At 36.4% G+C, this 24,517-nt stretch overlaps 1 protein-coding gene across 2 annotated transcripts in view; it reads left to right on the top strand.

Annotated features, from left to right (window-relative positions):
- The window catches only part of PDGFD (platelet derived growth factor D), a 214,471-nt gene extending 191,183 nt beyond the window's left edge, over nucleotides 1-23,288 (top strand). For both annotated transcript variants that reach the window (XM_039858777.1, XM_039858776.1), the window contains exons 6-7: nucleotides 11,775-11,989; nucleotides 20,866-23,288. In XM_039858777.1, coding sequence (XP_039714711.1) covers nucleotides 11,775-11,989; nucleotides 20,866-20,991 — 341 coding nt within the window. In that variant the 3' untranslated portion in view covers nucleotides 20,992-23,288. The remainder of the gene's footprint in view (nucleotides 1-11,774; nucleotides 11,990-20,865) is intronic.
- Nucleotides 23,289-24,517: the final 1,229 nt, after the last annotated feature.

Below are 24,517 nucleotides of genomic sequence, written 5' to 3'. Positions count from 1 at the left end.
GTCTGCTGCTTATGGTTTAGGTGATAATCTTACATGCTTAAACTGCCTGGCTAAGGGGGGACAGCAGAGTCACTGGTGGCCCTAATGTTGTAGAGATATCTCATACACACATCACTGTAACTCTCCAACTAAATCTCCCCAGGCCTCAGATTGGATTCAACTCAAAGGAGAAATTGTTTTTCTGTAAGGATTTGCTCTTTTTGAATATCTATTAGGTAACTTGAAGGAAAATAAAATATTTATACTGTTTTGAAAACCCAATAAAAATATTAAAAAGTATGTTGGACAAAGAAATAATAAAATGTGAATCTGTCGTCATATGTCTTAACCACTACAACTATTCAAAGAGCACCTGTTTATTGGCATTTATTTATTTATTTATTTAGGAAATATTAAAATTTAAAAATTATCTAAATTTTTTACTTTTTCCCCAGAAATTATGTTGAGTTTGAGGCAGGGTGTCTGGGTTCAGATCCTAACCCTGCCACTTACAAGTTTTGTGATTTTTTAGCAAGTCATTCAACCTTCCTGAGCTTCAGTTTCCTCATTGCAAACATGTATAAGTATCATCTACTTCTGAGAATTGTTAGTGGTGCCATCAAAAGCACCTGACACATAGTAGTTGTTTAAGAAATATTAACTAGCTATAGCTGCCTAAAATTCTGAAATATGTTTGCATTGCTTCATTGGCGAAGCCTTCCTTGTCCCTTGTCTTCTTTCTGTGAAGCGCATCACTCCAGACAAAGTTTAGAGTATTTTGGATGCCACACATTTATAAGTCTAGCTACTGCATTACTATTGTACTTTTGTTTTGTTTTGATTTTTTAAGGGAATATGGTCTTATGACTTATGACAAGTGTATCAACTCTTGCTGAATATTAAATCATTTGAAGAACTTTGAAAACTACAAATGCCTAGTCCCATCCCATACACACTGACTCAGAATCTTTGAGGGTGGGGCTAGAGTTGATGTTATTTTATGGTTCCTAGGAGATTGAGATGTATCCTTAGAAAAGCCAGGGTTGAGAGATACTGTTTTAGAGATTGTTCATCCTGTATCTCCAGCACCGGGCACAGTCTCTGACACATTTTAGATGCTCAATTAATGTTTGTGGAATTGAAAATATTAATAATCAAGCATTAGTATATTTCTAAAGTTTATAGAAACCCATACCATAGTTTAAGGAGCATAGCTTTGTTAAGAATGCATTTGGTTACTGAAAAAGCCTTGTAAGAGCATTCAAGGCGACATTCTACTTTTTTTTTTTTGAAAGAATAAACAATTCTCTCCCCTGTTGACTTAGATTCCATTTCTTAATCTCTTGTTTAAAATGATCCTAAGACAGATCTATACCATTTCATTTAACACTGGCAAATCACCACTGTCTCTGCACTTGTCTAACTGTGCAGATTTAATTGTTTATCATTTCAATGATGCTGAACTACCTGCATGTATCACGAAAGCAAAGGAAATCAGGTTTAATATTTCAGCTGTTATTTTCAGGTTTTAGATTTAAAAATACAAATTCATGGTTTGTGTTCTGATGTATAAGAAAGGGAACAGTGAATAAAAAATGAAAACAGACAAATAAATAGTTATAGAAAATGGAGGCCCATTATTTCTTGGGCGCCACCATTAGGTGTCAAATAAAACATGAACTTTATAAGATCTACAAAATACTTCCTATTATCAGTATAATAATTTTTTAATGACGTGCAGAAGCAAATGTCATTTATGACTATCTATTGAGCTACCCTTCTTCTGATTTGCTTAAACTGATCGAAAGTGACATTTTTCTTGCTATCAGAGAGTAAGATTCTAAGATGACTCTTAAATGTCAAAGGGTCAAACATAGAGTTTTATAAACTCTAAAATAAAACACAAACACATTGGATGAAGAACTTATGTAATGAGGTAGAAACAGTTAATATTTAAAATTAAATTATATGCTCTGCTTCTATTGTTTATTTGAAGGGAAATTGGGTTATAGTGAGTTTTTAGTTCTCTTTAAGAAGAGAGTTGAGAATGAGAAGCAAGAGGACAGTAAAAGGTTGGGGAGAAGAGGGAGAGAAAAGAGACTTATTACACTGCCAAGTATTCAAGCCAGAACTCAGTGCATAAGGTCTACTTTTTTTAACTTCACAAGTAATAGATAAACTCCAACTTGTCTGTAAGAGCTTCTAGACCGAAGATAATACTATAAGTTAATATATTCAACTTTCAGTTATCTAGGAGGTAATAGAGAAAAGAGTAGCATGGATAATTGAAATCTGTAGATAACTGCAATTCTCAAACCCAATTTTTGCCAATAATTTCAGCCTTATGCTTTTAACCTCAAAGCTGCCCCAAATTTAAAAAAAAAAAATGTTTCAAGTTACATTTACTTCTTCTGATAATGATACCACATGTTGATGATACCAAAGATTTGCATATATTAGGTAAAAAATCATGTGGATGTTTTACAAGCTGTATATTACCCTCTGAATCATTGTATGACCATTGTAGTTTAACTGAAACTATTTTATGATTGCTTTAAAACACATACGTTTGAACTTGGGGACAGTGTTTATATATTCAAGTTCATAACATGAAATTTGACATTTCTAAATGATTAAGAAATGATTGGCCCTAAGATCTACTAGACTGGGCATTAATTGAGAAGCAATTTATAAAGATTAACAATGTAAGATCTGTTTTTTTACTTATTCTAGGGCAACTTGACTTTCCAGGACAGTAGTGTGGTTAGCATAGAAACAGCCAACACATAATAGCAAAGAGAAAGGCTGTTTTCACAGGTTAAGTGTTGTGATAAAAATATGGAGATAATTGTTTAGGCACTCCAAATTAATAGTTTTGATATATAATTACACTTTACAAAAGAGTTACCATGTATTCTTCTTAAAAAGTTATATTTTAATATTGAGTAGAGCAAATATATTGATATTAAATTGATTCCAAAAGATAAGGTTTGAGAATACAATTTTTACAGATTTTAAATGGTTTGATGTTATAACTCTAAGATAGTTATGAACCTATTTCCAAGGATACAATACCAATTATATGATTTTTTTAAATGATATTATTTTTCTCTAAGATCTAAAACACTTGACTTTTTAATTTGCAAACTATTTACAGGTAACTAACAGGCAGAAGAAACTGAGAATTAAATAAAATAAATATGTTTTGTATAAAAATATTTGAATTGGTTCTGAATTCTCTTAGGTCAGAATATCTTTTATTTTTAAAGTAGTCATTTATAGCTGTTTTTTTGTCATGCCCCTGCATGCTAACCAGGAATATACAGTTTTGCTCTTTTAGTAGTGCTATAGAATGTAGAAAGTAATTTCAGAATTATATAAGATATGAATACGTTTTAGAAAAAAGCTGAAGTCACCACAAGTTGAATGTTTGTAACTTTAACTGCCTATTCAATAGCTGGGTAAGAATTTGCAAAAAGCCCTTGGCTGACACTAGTGATGAGTCAGATAAGTCGGTCTTGAGATATCATTCTTCTGTAACTACCTATCTGTAAATTAAACAGAGACAGATACTGGGGACATTAAATCAAAAGGGGTTTATTTTTATAATTTCTAATGTTGAATGAGGGTTAGCTTTATTGAGTTTCCTGAACCGTGTGGTATACGCCAAGTAAAAGCTTTCTTTATCAATACTAAAATTATTTACTGCATATTTGACAGAAATGGAGCAAAAAAAAAAAAGAATGCTGTGGTGAGAAGAACATGGGCTTTGTAATCACATAAACTTGTAATGAGATTCTAACTCAAATCCTAAGACTAGTGGCCTTGGAGAAGTCACTTTTAGACCCTCTGTTTTCTGAAGTTTATTAAATGGCTCTAATTATAACCACTTTGCAAAGTATGTTAGAATTAATAATAACAGAGTATCTAAAACCTAGTGGGCCTTCAATAAATGATAGCTATAATTATTACTTGAATACAAAACTCTGCACAGAAGCAAGGTATTTCTGTGAACTCCTCTGCTTTCTTCCATGGAAGGCTCTAAGATAATCATCAGTAATCTGGAGAGCCTCCTACAGAGCATCCAAATCTTGTCAAATTTAACTATCTGTATAATCAATACACTAAAAGTTTACAAAATAATTGCCAAGTACTAAACTTTTCTATGATACTATTTACCCAGAAACTTTATGGCACTATCTTGCTGGCTGGATGTTTCTTTTACAAATCTTTTCTTTTTGACTGTAGCCACTGTTTATGACCCATAGGATTTGTTAAGTATCTAGATTCCTCACTCACTCAGTTTGCCAGAAAACATTAATAAAAACCATACTGTTGTTTATCATGTTGCATCTGTCCTCAAGGGCAACACACATAAAATGTTTGAAGAAAATCTCAGCGCAGAGGCAAGGATCCTCTCAGTTGTTTTTCCTCCTACTGCCAGAGTAGCCTCTGTTTTTCTCCTAGTTGAGGTCATCCATCTTTGTGGATATGCTAATCCTACTTTTGTCATCAAAGTTATTTCTCCCATCTAGGCATGTGATTCAAATGCAAATTGATTGGAAAAATCCGTTTGGCAATGGAAAATCATAGGTAACTTTTAGTGTCCAGGTGAGCAGATGTGCCTTTTCCACAACAGTCATTCTTAAAGATAAATAGTTTTGTGTTATGGTTCCCATGCCTGTTTTCTCTGTAATCATTGGGGAGCCCCTCCAGAATCTCTTTTCTCTTTACCCCAGTGGACTACAGAATAAAGCACACCTTTCCTAGAATGTACGGTCATACCAAAACTACTGGTGCTGGGAGATCTGGCACACAAAATGTCTTTACTTACAGAGGACTGTGCTAGGGTCCATGAAATTATACTGGCATACAAGATCATTGCCTTCTGATATTTAGATCAAGGTGGGCATGACCTTTTTTCCTTGCCAATCACCAATTGCAGAATCTCAGATGTTTAGATGAATCTGTTCTTAACCTTACTTCATTGATCCGTTTTACTCATTTCAGCAATAATGTAGGGGCATACCTACTGAGAGCCTGCATTTGGCCCTATGCTTCAAACACTCGTAACTCATTCAATCTTAATAAATTCCTTGGCAGGAGAGTATTATTATTCTCATTTTACATGGTAAAAGAAACAAATTCAGAAAGATTTTGCGATAGCTACAAAGTGTAGAGGGCCGTGATGTGAATCTGAGTTTGTTGGCTGCAAAGCCCATGCCATGGAGGAGCTCAATGGTGTTTAAAGACCAGAGACTCATATTCCAACAAATGAGAGAAAGAGAGATGTTTAAAGATCTCCTTGATTTTTTATCTCCTAAACTGTTTTCTTATGTTTTGTTTCATAAATATACTTCATACATCTCCCAAGGTCGTGAGTTCTAGAATTTAGAGAGTTCCCTTATGATGGTGTCAGCTGCTTTCATGCCTAATTCCATGCCTGGCTGATATTCATGGATTCATCCATTCACTTCTCAGCACATACTTGTCATATGCTAATTATACGTCCAGTGAATTTAGGCAAGCCACAATTCCTCTGCATCTCAGTTTCTACATCTATCGAGGAGAAATAGTAGTCTCTAAGATGAGTGTTTATTGTGAGCATTCAATGAGATTTGAGTTTGTGAAAGCATCTCTCACAGTGTCAGGCACATAGTAGGTACCCAGTACATTTCCATTCACTTATTGATTAACTGTTTTTACACCCTGAAAACTAAGAATAGTCTAACTGGGAACTTTTTACTGTGATTTAGATTGACTTATAGAAATACAAATGGTAAATGTTTCCATTCCTTAGAAATTAAACCAGCAAATCAGTCATGGAATTCATGATTTTAAGTTTAAAATATCCTGATATTCCCTCATTAAGTTATTAAATAATTGTTCTTTCCAGATTTATTTGCACCTCCAAATTGGGATTGAAATGTGAAAGCAGTTTTCACAATTATGTGCTGATTTATAGAAAATGGAATCTGAAAATCACAGTGAGGTTGTAATGTCCATAAAGATGAACAGACTTCTCCTGGGGATTTATGAACCTTGAAAAAGCTAAGAGCCCCCAGTCGTTTGATATAAAAATACTGCAATTATTGATATATTCTCCTTACCAACTGCACCCACCCAAAGCACCGTAAATTTAGTGTAGTAGCATTAGTCAAATTTTAGCACTTTACATGACAGATTGTGACATTATTCCGTGTTTAGCAAAGGACATATTTCTGAGTAGCTTGAGATATGTGTCAGGGACCAGGCTTCTTCATGCCATCATCTACCCTGTGTGGCACTGCTTCTAGATTTCATGGGTCTTGGTACCAGTAATCTTCATTCATCATAGTTCATACATGAGAGAGAGCTGGTTCTGGCACCCCAGTTTCTCACTTCTAACCTAACACCATCAATAGTTCAGTTCATTCAGGTAGTTTAGTCATTTCATTCCTTGCAATGAAAATCTGGGCTATAAATGCCCCAAACTTTCTGTAATCTTAACTTGTTTATGGGTATCTGTTCAGAGTCACAAAAGATAGCTATTTTAAAAAAATCAGAAACACTTGTCCAGGAGTGTATAGTAATTTTATTTTTTTATTGGTTTAATTAGTTATTTCAAATATTCTAAAATGGTAAATGTGCTTAGAATACAAAGACGTGTTTCTTTTGGCAGTAATCTGCTTCTAATCTTTGAAACCAAGTGGTTTTAGAAGAGGCGGACTTGAATAACCTACATTTAGTCCTTCCAGTAGAGGCAAAGCACTCAGAGAGGAGGGGAAAAAGATGATTAACAATTTGCTTCTTAGAACATTACAGTTTATTGGAAGAAAAGCTTCTAAATAAAGAAAATGATAAAGCAAGGTCTACAAAGTAAGCACTATAATAAAAGGCAAAGAATGTGTGAAGAGTATAAGCAAAAGGGTCAGAGGAGATGTAGGGTGGACATGCTTTTTGACTTGGACCGTAGAAAATTAACATGAGGTATCAAACTGAGATGCTAGAGAAAATAAAACAATGATGAATGCTGATAAGAAAAGCATGATTTTGCTTCAAGCACTTGCTTTTCTCATGCCATCATCATGTCATGTGCTAAACGTGTACTAATATATAGGCTGCTGGTATGTACCTGCTAAAAGAGTTGTTTATAAAGAATTTTAGCACCATAAGGCTTGATTTGGTTGCTATAAAATGATTACTGGCTATCTCTAAGAACATGCGGAAGTTTAATTATAGATCCCAGCAGACTCAGAAAGGTCAAGAAAAAAAGGCTGGCAACACACATAGTACAATGAACATCAATGAAAGACCAGCACAGTGAAAGCTGACCAATAAACTTGACATCCAGAGACTGATGGAACCATCCTGTTGAACAAAACAAAGCAGTGAATTAAAGGTGTATGTGGAGAAAAAAAGTACTTCCCTATATTCAAAGTGAGGATGTTATATTGTTCCACAATAGATTTTTGTATTCTCAAAAAAATTGAAATGATCGATTTATAAAAGGCTTTTAAAATTTTATCATAAGCTGATCACTACCTATGCCACACTTGTCAAGCACGTGAAGTATAATACAGTTGACCCTTGAACAATGCAGAGTTTAGGAGCACTGACCATCCTCACAGTTGAAAATCTGTATATAACCTAAGTGAGCCCTCTGAGTACGAAGATTCTCAACCAAGGACTGAAAATACATGTTGGCTTTATCTGTCCTATAGAAAGAATCTCTCAAATTCTAGCATTTATCTTCCCTAAAGACAAATTATTGCTATCAATCAGTCTAGCTTGTTACATGGACCTCCAACTGGTTTTCATAACAAAGACTATAGGTAAGTGAGAGCATTTTGTCCTGATTTCAAGGAGAAATCAGGACAAAGTGAAAATCATAAATAAATAAAAGTCCCCTCAGTTCAGGTGAAAAAGATGAAACTCATTATATTGCTCAATACCAAAGAAAAAGGTAGGCTCTCTCATAGTTGCCTGTTTTATTAGCCAGAACATGGCCTTTTCCAGTAGAATCCAATAGATGAATATGCGTGCACATGCTTGGGTATACGTAAATGACAAATCTTGAAAATGACAGATCAGTGCCAATCAACTAACCTAAGAAGCCAAGTCATTTGGACAGCAAGTGTCCCTTTAGTGGGAAGGTTTCATCATGGCTCGCGGAAACTGCTATTTGCACTCTTCTTCAAATCTTCAGACTGGGTTTCATTAAGTGCATGAAGCATGAAAATGCCTGGATTCAAACTCTGGCTCTACCACTGACTGGGTGTGCAGCTGTGGAGAGTTTTGTTCTTAACCTCTCAAAGGTTCAATTTTCTCAACCGTGAAAAGAACGGTAATAATGGTATTTATTATTTAGCATTTGTGGAGCTTACATGCAATCATGTATGTGCAGTACATCTCACGTTACCTTGTACTTAGAAATACAGATGGCCAGGATCAAAAAGGCCACTTTGACTCTCCTTCCTCCCACATCTAAGCCTTAACAGATTAGAAACTGAACAAGAGTGAGCCTTTTCCACTATACCCTTGCTTTATACACCCCCCATCCCAGTGCTTAGAGCTCAGAACTTCTATCACAGCACAAGGAACTCCGGTGGCTAGGCTATGCTTTGAGGCCAGGGCTGCAGAAAGAAGGGTGCTCCTGCTGCACTGTGCAGGGCCCCACGTTGGATGTAAGTATCCAGAGGAAGGCTTTGAGGACACTGCAGCCTTCAAGACTTTCCAACAGATTGTCAGTGCACACCCCCCAAGAACTTAACTGATGTCAGAGAGCCATGAAAATGCAAGAAGGCTCAAATCCAAAAGGATAGCAAAAGAGGAATTACATAACATTATATACACCTGGGTGAACTAGGGAAATTACATGAAATTAATGGGCCTTTGAATTAAATTTGGAACATCCTGGCTACCCTATAATGTTCCGCCATGGAGACTGAAGCAGGGAAGGAAAGGGCAGCCCTTCTCCATAGATTTATACCTCTTGGCCTCCCTCCCTCCCAGCAGGCTCTTACCAGAGTCCCCTTTCCTACCGAAGTACCAAGTACCGGAAACCTTAATTGCAGCTCAGCCCCTTGTCTGGCTCCCTGCTCCGCTGCACTGCTAATTATTCTTCTTTGACTGGAAACTCAATATCCCCTGCAGAAAGTCTGCAATCACGCTTTGAAGTTATTTGCGTCCAGTCAGAAAGACCTTTTAGTTCTAGCTCTAAATTGAGTGCCTCGGTGGTTTCAATCCCCTGATAAGCAGGGCAGCTGGATTCTACAGCAGTCACACTGGGCCACAGTTCTCAGTCACATTAGTGAATTGATGCATAAAACTGACAGCATTGTAAATCTCTTCATGGCGGGTAGGTAGGAAATGGAAGTAACCAGTGCTAGTTAGTAAACTGTTAAACGTGCAGAGTTGGGTTTCAAGGCGAGTAAGGCATGTATTCTTGTTTGTTGAGGGCATTTTGAGATTTAGCTATATCCTTGTGGAGAAGGCATACTGCAATTTGGCTTGGATATATTCCAGAGAGAAGGATATAACCATTCACCATGCCAGTCCTAGTACAACAGCCTACAGAAAAGCTTGATACAGCACCAGAGGGGTCAGAGTTCTTCCTTCAGCTTTTGGGTACCTGCCATCCCCCCACTTTGCTTGATGTGGTAAAGACTATAGAGCCAATGGGAAAAGGACTTCAATTCCAGTTTTCCCACTTACTCTTCACTTCGAGTAAGTAATACTCACCTGGAAAGGGTGGGGAACAATGAAACATAGTCATATGTATAAGGTGCCTAGCAGAAGGCTGAACTAAAGAGAGACTTGGTACTATTACTTCCTACCTATCCCTCTCTGACTTCCTGCACAGCACAACTTCTTGCTAATTGCACCTTGTTACTCCACGATGTTAGACAAAATATATTCCCATTATCACAAGCAGCAGACTTGGCCCTCTGCATCAGCCCTGTCCGTGAGCCCAGTAATGCACAGGCCAGCATCAGTATTTATCTCAAGGTGACACTTGTAATGGATGATTGCTGCACTTCTTAATCCATTTATGTAATCCTTCCTGCTTTGCTTGCAGTTATTTGCAGTGCTTCAGCAGGGATAAAATGCTTCTTTTCCCAAGACAGAGTTCATTCAATTTAAATCTGGATTGATTATAGCTAAACTTATGATATATCTTTACAAAGGAAGAAAAAAACAGCAATAAAATATGCACGATAATTATTTAGCATTTATTCAGCCCCCACAGTGTCCTGGGCTCAGCATGTAACAATTGGGGAAAAAGCCCTGCCCTTGAGAATCAAGGCATAGTTGCACATGTGAAAAGGCACTCAGAGCATGGCACTGATCCAATTGCCATTTAATTCTTTATTCAGGGGTCATCCACCCAACTGGCCAGGCTTTCAGCTGACTTCATGGGGTTAAGTGGACTCTTCACTAATTCTTGCCTTCTTCTCTTTTGGTTTCCCTCAAATGCTGTCTACTGACAGCATCCTTAGACTTTGACCTCTACTCCAATAGAGCACACTTTATTGCTCCTCAAGCAGTTTTGGTTTAAGACTAAGACATTTATTAGGGCTGGAGTCCAGAGTCAGCCTTATGATATCTGCCTAACGTTTGTGAGATTTCTCCTGTGGTGGCCTGTCTGGTGACAAGGGAGGTGCACTAGAAAATTGTGCGGGACCCATGCAGACAAGGAACTTTCTTCTAAATTGCATTCTTCTGAAAAGATAGTCATGTATGTGCTCATCAGTCAGAAGATTTGAATGCCAAGTGGATGGATGATTAGATGGATTTTGAGACCACTAATTAAAATATAATGTATGTAATACAGTAATACAATTTAATTCCAGTAAATATTTATGACTAAAATTTGAAAATTTAAGGTGATGCTCTTCATTCGTAAAAGTTCCAGGAACCATACCACCTGGACAGTCATGTTCATAAATAATGGCCAAAAGTGAAATAGAAGAGAGAGGCCTGAAATTTGTTCTTCCTTTAATTTGTGACCATTTAACTTAAAAAAAAAAAAAAGATGCAGGAAAAATAAAAATTAATCAAGATGAACAATAATGACCAGCATTAATTGAGTGCCATGCACACTAGATTCTATCTTTCAAATATTGCTGTGAAATAGGTAAAGTTATACTATTTACATTTTACAGAAGAGGAAGCAGAGGTTCGGAGCAGTTGAGTAACTTTCTAACTAAAAGGAGGCATAGCCATGATGTGAAGGCCATCTATAGCTTTACTGCAGAGCCCAACACTTAACCACTAAGCTATACTGCCATCTAGGATCCAATGCACAAATATGCATCATATTCACAACCCCCTAAATGCCATTTCTTTTGACTTTTTGATTGACCTTGGAGTTAAAATGAAGCTAAAACCTTTTTCTTTCTCACATTTACTTGTAAAATTCCATTGCCAGTTAAATATATTAGAGTGATTGTCCCTAATGTATCCCTGATATAATTCAAATTATATTTAAGTAATGGCTTAGAGTCGGGATTTATTTGGACTCAAAAAGCAATTTTTTTAAAAGATAAAGGCAATTATTTTAAATTGCTGAACATTTCATTTTCTTTCCTCAGAACGTTTTTTTTTTTTTTTTTTTGAAGGGCAGATAGGATCAAAAGAGAAATTAGATTTTCCACCTTTGGTGTTTGGGGTAGTAATTGAGATCCCAAGGACGTATTCAATCCCTGGGTTAAGATTGCCCTCACAGAATCTTCCCATTCTGTTCATCAAAACACATGCCGAGTGTTTGCTTACAATTGTGCACTTGCTTACACAGTGTGTGTTTTTTACAGTTGACCTGGACAGGCTCAATGATGATGTCAAGCGTTACAGTTGCACTCCCAGGAATTACTCAGTCAATTTAAGAGAGGAGCTGAAGCTGACCAATGTGGTCTTCTTTCCACGTTGCCTCCTCGTGCAGCGCTGTGGAGGAAATTGTGGCTGTGGAACTGTCAACTGGAAGTCCTGCACGTGCAATTCAGGGAAAACCGTGAAAAAGTATCATGAGGTATGCCATTCTCAAATGTTTTTGTTGTAGTGCAGCATTTAGCAGTTTGCAGCTGAAAAAGTCATGTAATCTAAAGGGTGGTAGGAGACAGGGCCATTGCATACAGTTGTTCAGGCTGTTCACTGCACAAGGGCACCCAGCCAGAGGGATAATTGGGAGCTGAAATCATACTTGTGCTAAATCTGCCAAGCTAAATGCCCTGGGGAGTATCTAAGTCCATCATGATGAAGAAGGGACTCCATTTTTTAATCCTCATGATATACCATGTGGGTTGACAGCAGTCTTGTTAGACTATATAATAAAATATATCATGCAGTAATTTCAGAGTTTACTCAGCCTCCTTGTAGAAATATGATGATATTCATTTACAGAATATGGCTGCAAAAGCTAAGCTGCTTTAAGAAAATGTTAACAGCCAAACTTTAATTCAGTCAAGTCATTAAAAAATCAAGTAGTGTAAAGATAAATGAAATGTTAGAAAATATATTTTCATTCTGTAAATATGAAAATATTTTTTTCTAGAAATATTAATTTTTCCTAAATATTATTGAGTGCTACCTGGGTAATCAGCTCTGTATTTTGCATACAAAAATTAAAAGTAAATATAAAGAAATAAGAAGAACAAAAATTTAAGGAGAGAGCAGTAACCTTTTAATAATAACAAACACTAATGAGCATTCACTGTGTGCCAGACATTATTATAAGTAATCATTAACTCACTCAGCAGTTTATCAACAGTGCTGTTGGGTTGGGGTTGGGGGGGTGCTATTTTTATTCCCTTTTCATAGATGAGTAAACTGAGGCCTCAGAGGATCAGTAAGTTGACCAGTGTGACATGATTAAAGAATCACAGAGCCAGGACCTAAACTCCAACCAACTGGTTCCAGAGTTTATGTTCTTATCACTAGTAACACTGTGCTCTCTCTTTAAAAATATACAGCACTTTATTGAAGATTAAAAAGTAGGCTTAAGGGGAGTTAGAGCTGCTCTTCACATTGACAACAGCTCTATTACTTCCTGACTGTGGGATCATACGTGAGACACTAAAATTTAGAGACTCAGTTTTCACATATGCAAAATGGGACTGAGAAAGCATATCAGATAATCTCTTATAGAGCAGTTCTGGGAATGAGATAGTATAGTGTATCTGAAATGCTTTTTAAAAGATGCGAAACATTATACAGAAATATATTCTAAAATATGAACTAAAATGTGAAGCAGACATTATTGTGAGGAAATATCGAGTTGCTTTTTATCAGTGTCCCTCAAAACAAAAGAATATAGAGTGCTCCCTAAATTAAATCTCCAGCTTTATAAAACTCTTTTGTTATCCTGAAAACAATAAAACAATAATGATAAGTTAGGAGGTAACTTCTAAGCTAAATGAAAATGAATACCTCGTAACCGTTATTTTCCACTTGAGGAATGCAGGGAGTCATAGGCCACAATGACTATGCTTACCTTACACAGGGGAAACACATTGCTTTAGACCTACATAGAACATATTCTCTTAGTCACAAGAATTTCTTACTCCACCCCACAGTTTTCAAAAGGAAAAAAGTACTTGTATCTAGAGAATGTTATCGTGTTCATTGTATTTTATTTTTGTATGTCCTGATGAACTCTAGATTGGACATTGTCCTTGTGTCTCAGAAGCTGAATTTTGTAATGTTTAGTCATAACCTGAGGATGAATGCAGAATGCAGTAATCTGGTTAAAATTAAAATAATCTAGGAAGTGACATGATCTCTACCTAGTCATAACTGTGAGGAAAAACATTCGAGTTCAGCCTTTGAAGTATTTGGGGAATGCTGTATTTTTATCTTGACTCTGCTCAGATCCAAGTTATGGCTTGATTTTTTAAATTCCTGTTTCAGAAACAGCAGAGTTAAACATACATCCACAAGGACTCTTGCCTTCTGGACGGTCTTTTTCTTAGTTTTTTTCTTATCTCTGCACATAATACTATTACCTGTAAATTTCTGTTTACAATTGATATCTAGAAGGGGAAGCCCTTGATCTCCTTGTTCAGTCACATGAATAGGTTTAAAATGTTGGCATCCTTTTGAAACTACTGTCTAAAGCATCTCTTTCTAGGAGTCTGCAGAGCTCTATACTCTGCCAAGTGCTGGACAAAGGACAAAACGGCATTGCACGCAGTCAATACCTGCATACCTGGCACAAATGCACCTGACGTATTTCCCCTAAACTCCTAAAATACCCTTGAAATATGTCACAGTGTTCACTCTGCTGAGTGTCCTGTGGAAAAGTACAGAAGGCTGGCTTCATTTCCAGAATTGGGGGTTGCTCGAGCTAGGCTCATGAGGGAGAATTCATCATCCTTTATTCTGTTAGTACTGTGTTTGTATTCCTAACTCAGAGAAATGAGAAACCAGCTTCCCCAGCTCCTACTTATAACTGATGAGATGTGAAATGAGTTTCTATGAGAGATAAGCATCCTTAAGGGGTGCCTCGAACACGTCATATAGGCAGGCCCGTGTAACTCTCCACACATATTTTAATAGTAAGCATTTAAGGAGTGAAATCCAAGAAATTATAAAGCTCCTAATGGAGCTAAAATCATTGCTTTTTACACAGGTCATGCTACTTCTCCTGTGGGGGTTTGAACATTCTTCACTGTGCAATATAATGTTAGCATGTTTATTATTTTCTGTTCTCAAAAATTTGCAGGTATCCTGTTACAGTATTTTTTTTACAGGTATCCTGTTACAGTATTTTTCCTTTTTCCTAACAATTATTCTATGTGTCTTGGAATATATAGGATATAAAAGATATCTTTGATAGTGATTTTTAAATAGGGAAGATTCCAGAAAACATATTGCATAGACAATTAGAGGATGCTAAATGTCAGTTCTCATCTTCCCTTGATAATGTATAATCAAGGAATAGGATTTCCCTAGAAATATGGAGACTTTTTCCATTAATACTTACAGTTTTTCATCATTTGGTCTCTTGTCTATGTCCTAAGTTTTTAGTCAACAGCTAAAAATTTAGGGAGCAACAGAGAGAGGAATATAGAAATTAATTTTCTTTATTCTTTCTCATGATTTTGTCACAATGCTGGCATAACCACCTACACTAGTAAAACTTTCTGCGGTGATGGGCATGCTTCGTACCTGCACTAATATGGTAGACACTAGCGACATGTGGATATGGGGCGTTTGAAATGTATATAATGCACATGAGAAATGGAATTTTTAATTTTATTTAGTTTAACTAACTTCAATGTAAATAATAACACGTGGCTAGTGGCAACCGTATTAAGCACACAAGCCAGTTTCTGACACATTTACAACATCTAGAATCATTTTTGTCTCTGCACAACATTAAAAAATAACTTTAGAGGACTTTTTATTTTGATGTAGAATTTTATATTATGTGTTAAATTTTATATTAAAAATACTTATTAATTTGAGTTAGAGATGTAAGCAGATATTTAGTACATGAAACAAAAGGTTAATTAGGATAATACAATGTTGAGCTTCAGACTCAAGATAAAAGAATAGTATTTTTAGTTTTTTACATGCTTTAAGCATCCATTTTTGAAACAAATTTAGCCAAAATTGTAAATTGAGACCAAGGAGACAGGAACAAAAAATTTTTTTCAGAGTTTTTACTCTGTGATAAAGGCAGTAAGATTTGGGGTTATGATATAACTAATCATAACAAAAGCCTAGAAAATCTCTTTGCTGTTCTTTTTCTGGAAATGTCATTTCTAGAACTTGCATAGAGTCTTCCTGCTTCTTTCCTTTCTTCCCTTTCTTCCTGTTTGAGTGAAACCATGAGACAGCTTTTTTCAGGCTTTCCTTATGTTTTCCTCTTAAAGACAGGGCAATAGAGGAAAACATTGTATGACTAGAAGAGAGAAGATGTGGATTCTGGTTCTATCTCTGCCACATGGGAGGCAACTTAAGGCCAGCCACTTAAAACCTCCCAAGGCCTCAGGTTTCTTCACTGTTAACCTATAATTTTGAGTTCTCGGACAGACCTGAAACTACATGATAGCCATTAATTTTTACACTTTCCTACTCCCAAAATATCATCTTACTGAAATTATGTAAGAACTATAAAAAATAGGTGGTCGAAGTGCTAGATATATGCAAAAGAATAAAGATATGATCCAAAACAGTTAATGTCTATGGAAAAGTTAATTTACTCATCAGTAACACCTGTGCTGCTTACCTCGTGGCGCTACTAGGTGAATAACAGCATCGGAAGACTAAAGCACGAAACGGATATGAGTGGAACTTTCTGAGAGCATGGGTTGGTTTTCTCAGTTTTGACTTCCTGACACTGTGATAATTCACCTACCAAGCGGGTGGACTTTCCAGTTAAGTACTACGTACAGAATGAGCCCATCCTTTCCCTTCCAGATCTAGCTTCACATCAGGCCTTAATGCCAAAGTTTAGCAAACTTATCTTGGGGCATGATACTCCTCAGTAGACAAGACTTACCTGTGTCAGAATGATACTCAGCGCTAATGCCATTATCTGAAACTTGGTGCCAAGCTAGGCTTCCATTATGGGAAGGCTGAGCATATAGCCATTAACCCTCTAAGGTACTATCAAAATCACTTAATTATTTAGCTCTGTAAAGGTAGGACTGCTGCTAAATATACTCCATAGTAACCCCAGGGTGTTCACAGAAAAGTTCTATTAGAAGTAAATGTCGACAGATGTCAAGATTCCATTTTCAAAGTTTATGAGAGTTTTATAGACCCTCACTATAACCCTAGCTTTGGTCACCTTCCAACTTAAAATGTTGCTGAACTTCTTGTCATTTGTGTCTTTCTTATTGAGTGCTGCGTCTTATGACTTGGTCTCAGTCTCTCCATTACAAGGCCCAGGCTCTGGTGCAACCATTGCCTGCAAGGTGAGCAATTACCCAGGTAGAAAGCAATATATCATCTCTTCTCAAAGTATTTTTGTTTATAGTCACTTAAATTGCAGAAAAATGGACTATCAGCCCTTAAAACCTTAACTCTGTGCATATTTTTCATACAGTCAATAAACATGAAAGATGTCAAAACAGAAGCAAAATATCAAGCTCATTTTTTTTCCTTAAGATAAGAAACTGTATGTGCACTGAACACTGCCTGCTTTGGAAGCTGGTAGAATCTTAAATAAACTCTTAATGATTCAGGTTCATACAATGAATGCATTTGTCCTGAAATATGGACTTGTGTTCCTATGTCAACCATCAATTTGAGAACTACCACAAGTCCTTAACAACGTTCCCCCTGCCTCATCCCCCCTCCCCCCGATAAACAAGAACCCAACTCAACAGATAGCTTTTCTGCCTGGTTTTATTTTACTAGCGTAATAGCATTGTGGCAATGATTCACTCAGTGGTTTATTGGTGCTGTAGTTAGATTTCGTTCGTGATATGGTAATTTGCAAACTGAGCATCTTTGGCTTTGTGTAGCGGTATGAAAGCTACCAACTGACTCAGTCATTCTCCATTTAGTAAAAGTCAACTTCCCCTGGCTTCATGCATTTTTCCAGGTGGTGAAGAGGAGTCGAGTTTTCTATTTTCACCCATAGGTGATAAGAAATGGCTGGCTGCTCTTTAGAGAATTTTTATTTCAGTGTGCATGCTTGCAGCTGTGAATCATAGCTCAGAAAATAGGAAATCATTTTGTGATGGTTCCTATTAGCAAGTGTCCAACAGTGGCTGTAATTAATTCAATGGTTCCTTCCCTTTAAAGGTGACCAGATAACCCATAACTAGCCAGTTTGCTTTCTCAGATAAAGGCTTTTCATTTTTCTTTTAACTTTCCACAGTCTCTCAAATCAGCTTTGCTCTCGTCTTCCTTTCAATGCTGTGTACCTGAACCAAAGACTATTATATGGTCTGAAAGCTTTGAACATCAGTGCTGTGATCAGCCAGTAAAGCAGTCCAATTTCCACTTTGTTCAAACAGTGCTTTCCTGTCTTGTCTGGGAAACTGTCTGCCAATTCATTTTTCTCTTATCAGCAAAACACATATATGCTGTGCTCATGTTGCTTAATATAAAACACAGGGAAGATCCCTGAACAATCAGGAGACAAGTTAGAAAAACTGCCCAGGCTCTGCTGTCATCCCAAAGCACACTCTTTTGTTTGCCATCAAATGAGAAAGCAAATCGACAGAGCACTGATTTTATAGATGCCAGTTATTGCAACTTATTAGGCTTTCATAATGGCCTTCTTTAAATTGAGAATGTTTATCATACACTCATCTTAGAAATCATTTCCCTCCCCAGCATCTGCCAAACCCCAGATCTGGTTTACATACAGGTAGTCTTGGACAATAGCAGCTAATTCACATTGGAGGAATTCTTGGCGAAGCTGTAGGACTTTAACCTCGAACCCCTTTCAAGACACTCTGACCAAACATGGCACAGTAAGGCTTTAATATCTGTCATGGGCAAGGCTATTGAATACCCAAAAAGGTATGACATCTTTCATCATTGCTTTTTTTACTTATAGTTTTCATGGGGAAGCAACATCTTTTATTTTCTATAGTTACCCAGCAGTAGAGAACATGAGAGCAGTGAAAGGCAAATGTCATTATAACTCTGCTCCTAGTACTTTAAATTTTATTTCTAAATTTTGAAGGTTTTAAAAGGGTCCAAAGCATGGGCTACTTTCTTTAAGACTCTGCTTTATTTCCTGGCTTCTTTGTTTTGTCCTTTGTATTCGCTGAAGTTGGGATAGTGAGGTGCAAGGATGGGGTAAAAAGGAGAGAACATACACGTATATTCGCTTACTTCTGCATTGGTGGCTTCATCAAGCACATTCACCCAGGTGCATTTCTCTAGCAGCTACTATATTCCCGGTATGTTGCTGAGCTGTACAAACAAGTTTCAATTTCATAGGTAAAGGCATGAGATAGTGCACATGGAGTCTCATTCTGATTCCACCAATTACTAGCTTTGTGACTTTGAGTGTGTAACTTAGCCCCTCTCTTTCCTTATCTATAAACAAAATTAGTAGTGTACCTAATAGTGTTGCGGTGAAGTCTGAATAATTTGTTATTTGCAAAGTCATTTATAAAATGCATGGCAATAATGTTAGTGATTATTTTTGCTATTCTTGCCCTCAAAGCACTAATAATCCAATTAATAGAGAGAATGCATAATGAATCATGCGAAATTAAGTGATATTTATTGTAAGTGCAGCAGTATCATAGGAGAAACATATAACAATGTAATTAGCTATCGAAACTGTCATTTGGACTAGCTTTACCAATATCAAATACTTTTGAGTTTTTGTGCCTCACTCACGAACTCCCTTAGGATATTCCTTTTCTCCCTAATTTTGTCCTCATAAATATTCTCTCAAAGCTCAGCTATGAATGGGACTCTATGTTCCACTCTTTGTTAGAGTCCAGGTTCCCTATCTTGATTGAACATTGAACAAAGGCAGTGATTTATTCTTCTCATCGAAACTACCGTAGGACAGCATGGCTAAGTGCTGAAGAAATGGGCACAATGACTATGATGCATGAGTACTAAGGACTCTAGGCCGATTTTTCCTGGTAGATGGTTTATGACTTGAAATAGGTAATTTGAGGATGAGAAAATTTCTGAGAATATAATCCATTGTAAAGAATGGTGGGGATGCTATGAAAAGTTATGCAGATGTGAAAACAAGATTTTACTTCTAACCTTCATCCAGGACCAACATATGTGAAGCAATGTGTATTAGGTCCCCACTGTAGTTCCCGTATGGGGACACAAAAGGAAATCATAGGCATGTTGTAGAGGCATTAGGTCAGAGTGTTCTAGGAGCCTAGAGGAAAAAGCCCTGCTCCCAGATCTAAGGCACCAGAAGACCCTGGACAAAGCACTTAGCCTCCTTACAATCTCAGTTCTCTAATCTGTAAAATGGAAATAAGGATACCTCGTCTACTATGTGACAAGGTTTGAGGGCAAAAGAAATAGCACACCTATGCAAATTCTTTGAAAACTGTAAAATGCTACATAATTATATGGTGCTGCTATGCCAGAGTTTAGAGACTAAGAGGAAAATAGAACAAAATCAAAAGTGAAGTCTAACAGGAACCTAAGAATATAAAGAAGAGAAGCAATCAAACCGACCATATAGTATATGTGAAAACAAGTATGTAATTTTTCAAGTATTTATCATGTGATGACTCTTTGACTTCAGTGAAGGCCACAGCAGGGGAGAAGAGTTAGCTTCTATTTAAACATACTAATTCAAAAATATATGTTTAAACTTAGTAATTAAAAAAATTAATGATAGACTTTATTAATTTAAAAATGCTGTAACAATACACAGGCATTAATGTACAAAGATTTTAATAGAGCTTAATCTGTTTTGAATTATAAAAGATATTATATACTAACAAATATGTAAGAACATAGACACATTTTCATTTGCTTATGGCTGCTAATGACCTTTATTAGAGCAAAATGTTTTACATCAACCAAAATTTTAGCCATACCGGTATATTATGTTCTTGACTTTATACATTATGCTACCTACCAAAATAATAATATGCTCTGTAATGTTATTTTTTCCATTATATATGTTTTGGGCAGAAGAATATAACAATATTTGGGATAGCACCTGGGACAAAGCAGGCCTTTAGAAAGCTGTCAATAAATACCTGCTAGGATACCTGAGGTCATCTAGGTACTACAGGTAGGTAATGCAGGAGGCATCAGTTGATCCCTCTATTTCAAGGAGTTGATGATTGTAAAAATACTTAAAATATTCTAATAGTGAGCCCATAGTTTTTACTGGATTCTCAAAAGGTTAATAACCAGTTGTCGCAAAGAGAATAAGTGATGTCTGTTGAGTTATACTCCAGGAGATTTCTAACAAGAATATGCTTCTTGTCCTAGGTATTAAAGTTTGAGCCTGGCTACTTCAGGAGGAGGGGCAGAGCAAAGCACATGGCTCTCGTTGACATCCAGTTGGATCACCACGAGCGGTGTGATTGTATCTGCAGCTCCAGACCACCTCGATAAAAGAATGTGCACATACTTACATTAAGCATGAAGAAACCTTTAGTTTAAGAAGGGTGTGGTAAGAGACCCTTTTCCTGCCAGCAACCGAACTTACTACTATCCTGCAAAGCAATGAATACAAGTGGTTGCTGAGTTTCAGCCTAGCTTTGTTAGTGCCATGGCAAATAGAAAGGTGTATCATCAACCTCTATATCCAAGAATATAGGATTGCATTTAATAATAGTCTCTGAGGATATATCCATGTCTACATGTAAATAGATCATCTGGTTTATTCAGTATATATAACCAGGTACACCAGAGCTTACCTAAGGTTGAGTTATTTAGACCCTTAAAATCTTTTGACAAAATAAGGGATAAGTAAATTCATGAAACATGTCTTTGGAATATTTGGAAGATTAATTTATTTTTAAATTTTGAATCACAAAATAATTTTGGATCTTGCTCTTTTAAAGAAAGCACCTTGTGTATTAAAAACCAACAGATGAGCTTTTCTTATGGATACATCTTAATTATATAAAAGGAAAATAAGGAAAAGGCACAAACCAAACTATTTTTTCCCATGAGATACACTACATACTTACCTATGTAGACAGTAATTACCTGCCTCCAAAAGCATGCCATGATAATATAGGTGCTTTAGAAATTAAGCCATTAAATCCTCTTTTTATGCATCTTGCTGAGGTATGCAAATTCATTTAACACCAGTCAGAAAAAAATTTCTCAGAAGGTTTCTTATTATAATCCTACACAAGACAATTTATAAACTATAGCAGAAGTTTGAATTCTTTCTTTCCAAAAACCCCTCCACAGAAGTAACTCCCTTGGAGAATGACATTGGGACTCTGTATGAGCCCTTCAAAATAGTGTTCATCGAAAGATTTGGGCAATTAAAAGTAAAAAAAGTAAGCATGGAAGTAGTAACACAACTGGAAATTGGATGGAACATTTGATCGGGTCCATATTTAATAATGGATTCAAATTCTCTAAACTGTGCTAATTGATTTTATGTATTTTACTTTTGTGTTCCTGTCTTTTTGCTATACCGACATGGATTTACAATGGCATTTTTCTGTTTGGCAAACCATCATGGATTATTTATAGCCTAAAAGCTTTTGCGTATTAAAACAATTCAGATTTGGTGATGTAAACCCCTATCATATACTCACCCACCGTTCTGAATTTCTGTTTCTGAATTAAGTGAAATCACATCTGGGGTCTCTAGTTCTTTTACAGATCTGTGGAGCATGTTCTAAGAAGTCATGGTGCAAATTATGGGAGAACAAGTTTGGCCCTGCTCACCACTATTTTTTTTTATTTGCATTAGGAGTTATTATTGGTATATAGATTAATTTTTTTCTCTCTGGCTCCTTCATGTCTATTTTAAAGAAGACTGACTCCAGGAGTAGGAAGTGATTCATCATCCTCCAAAGCAAGACTCTTAAGAGAGCAACACTGAAATGAAGATAGGTCAGGGGCTGCTCAGAAAGAACTATATTTTTCTTTCTGCCTTGAAAGAAAAAAAGGAGAGCCGATTTCTTCTGTGAGTCCTGGGCCTTACTGACTAAAACCATTTGAGTGAGAGGTATGTGACAGGAACTCATTAAGTCTCTGTGTCAGATGAGTGGCCTAAATATACTTGGATTTCTAAGCATGATGCTTTCAGGACCAAATTCTCAACTGTCCTTAGCTCATTTCCTCTCAGCTCTTTGAGATGAAAAGCTAGTGCTTATTAAAGATATACCTTCAAAATTTCCCTAAAAGTGTCTGGTGTTTTTACTTCAAGGGGCGAGTGGTAAAATTAAATACTCTATTGTTCAGTTGTTCAAAATCCCAGAGCACAATCAGAAATAGCTGAGCTAGTAATCAGGAACCACTCTTCCTCTTTATGACCATTTGCAAGTTTCCTATGAAAATATAGCATTCCTGTACCAAAATAAAAATGTGCCGTATCACTCTAGCTTGTTCAGCTTACATCATATCTGTGAGTATGAAAAATTAGAGTGTTCTACCTAATTTTCAATAAACTTTCCAGGCTGCAATAACCAGGATGGTTTTCAGTTAAAGCCCTACCTGTACTTTTTATTTATTAGCTGAAATGTAAGCAGGCATATTCATTCACTTTTCTTTTTTCTTTCTTGAGTGTTTTATTAAAACTTCTCCCTTGGTTATCTGTTATCTATTGTATTTCCAACATGTAGCCAATAAATCTGTTTCATTGCCATCAAAGGAATAAAAGCTCACTGTACAAATTACATTTCAAAACAAACCCTAGTAAATCTGCATTTCTGTGTGGCTCATTCACCTGAGACAATGCTTTTCATTCAATACATTCTTATAGGGCAGAACACTTTCATAAGTAGAATTATTTTTTTCTATATCGGTAACATGCACCCTTTCCCTCACATAGCATTTTCTATAGCAAATGTAATATGCCTCTTATATTCATGAAAAATAAATGTTGCTTTTGAACAAAACTACTCTATTATTTAGTATTCAACTGCAGCCTTAAAAGGTGTACAGTGTTACAAACTTGCTTTTACAAATGCATGCAGCTGTTCAGAGTGACAAGTTGGGGAGATTTCTGAGGGCTTGGTTTTAGAATGTAGAAAGAGCACAAACCTTGTTCCCTGACAATGGGATTCTACTCTATCCCCGTCCCAATTCCCGGCACCGGGGATGGGACTTGGGTTTGTTGTTCTCTTGCCTCTGTTGTTGCTTTTTTGTTTGACTATATGTTCCCTCTCAGGGCTTTTAATGAAATATATTCTCCTCTGCCATTGCTCACTTAAGAGAGTTCACAGCCAATTTCTTCCTCGGGGTGCTGAAATTAATAACATCACAGACAATTTCCCTTTCTCTGCCCTTCCTTGCACCTTTTCCTGTCTAGGTGAACATTCCAGCTGGTAGGTCAGTGTTATCTGTTCAGGAAGACCAGTTTAAGGGCTACACTCCTATAGAATTTGGTTTGTAATTTGGGTTGGTGGGGTTGGGGCAAAGAGAGCTCTTCTTGCAGCAAGAACTCCTGCTTTTGCTTGTAGCTTAGTCTTTATCATTATGCTACCAGAGACAGGACAGCACTACATAGTGTTGAGTGAAATTCTGCCACTTTATGTAGTTTAGTGGTTTTAGGTTGTTTGGGAAAGGGAGTAGAAACATATGTGGCAAGAATCAGTTGTACCATTGGAAATACCAGCTAATGCGTGATTCAAAGTGTGGGGGACAGACAGGGAAAGGATCGAGTATGCTGTGCATAGTAGTTAATTCAGATAGCTTGGATTTTTATATACGAAAAAATCATAGCAGATATATATATATATATATATATATATATATATATATATATATATATATATATATATATATATATATATATATAATACAGTATTTTGGTACAAATACATTAAGAATTTTATTTCAATTCCTAAAATGTGCATGTGTCCAGTTTTAAGAATAACTTAACAGATGTTCAACTTGTTCACATTCTCCTAGGGTCTTCTGGTAGAACATTAAATTAAAATTCATATAT

The sequence above is a fragment of the Pteropus medius genome, unplaced genomic scaffold, assembly GCF_902729225.1.
Source record: "Pteropus medius unplaced genomic scaffold, Ma_sr-lr_union100, whole genome shotgun sequence".
Lineage (NCBI taxonomy): Eukaryota > Metazoa > Chordata > Mammalia > Chiroptera > Pteropodidae > Pteropus > Pteropus medius.
The sequence above is the reverse complement of the archived record's forward strand: the minus strand, read 5'-3'. Positions and strand labels throughout refer to the sequence as shown.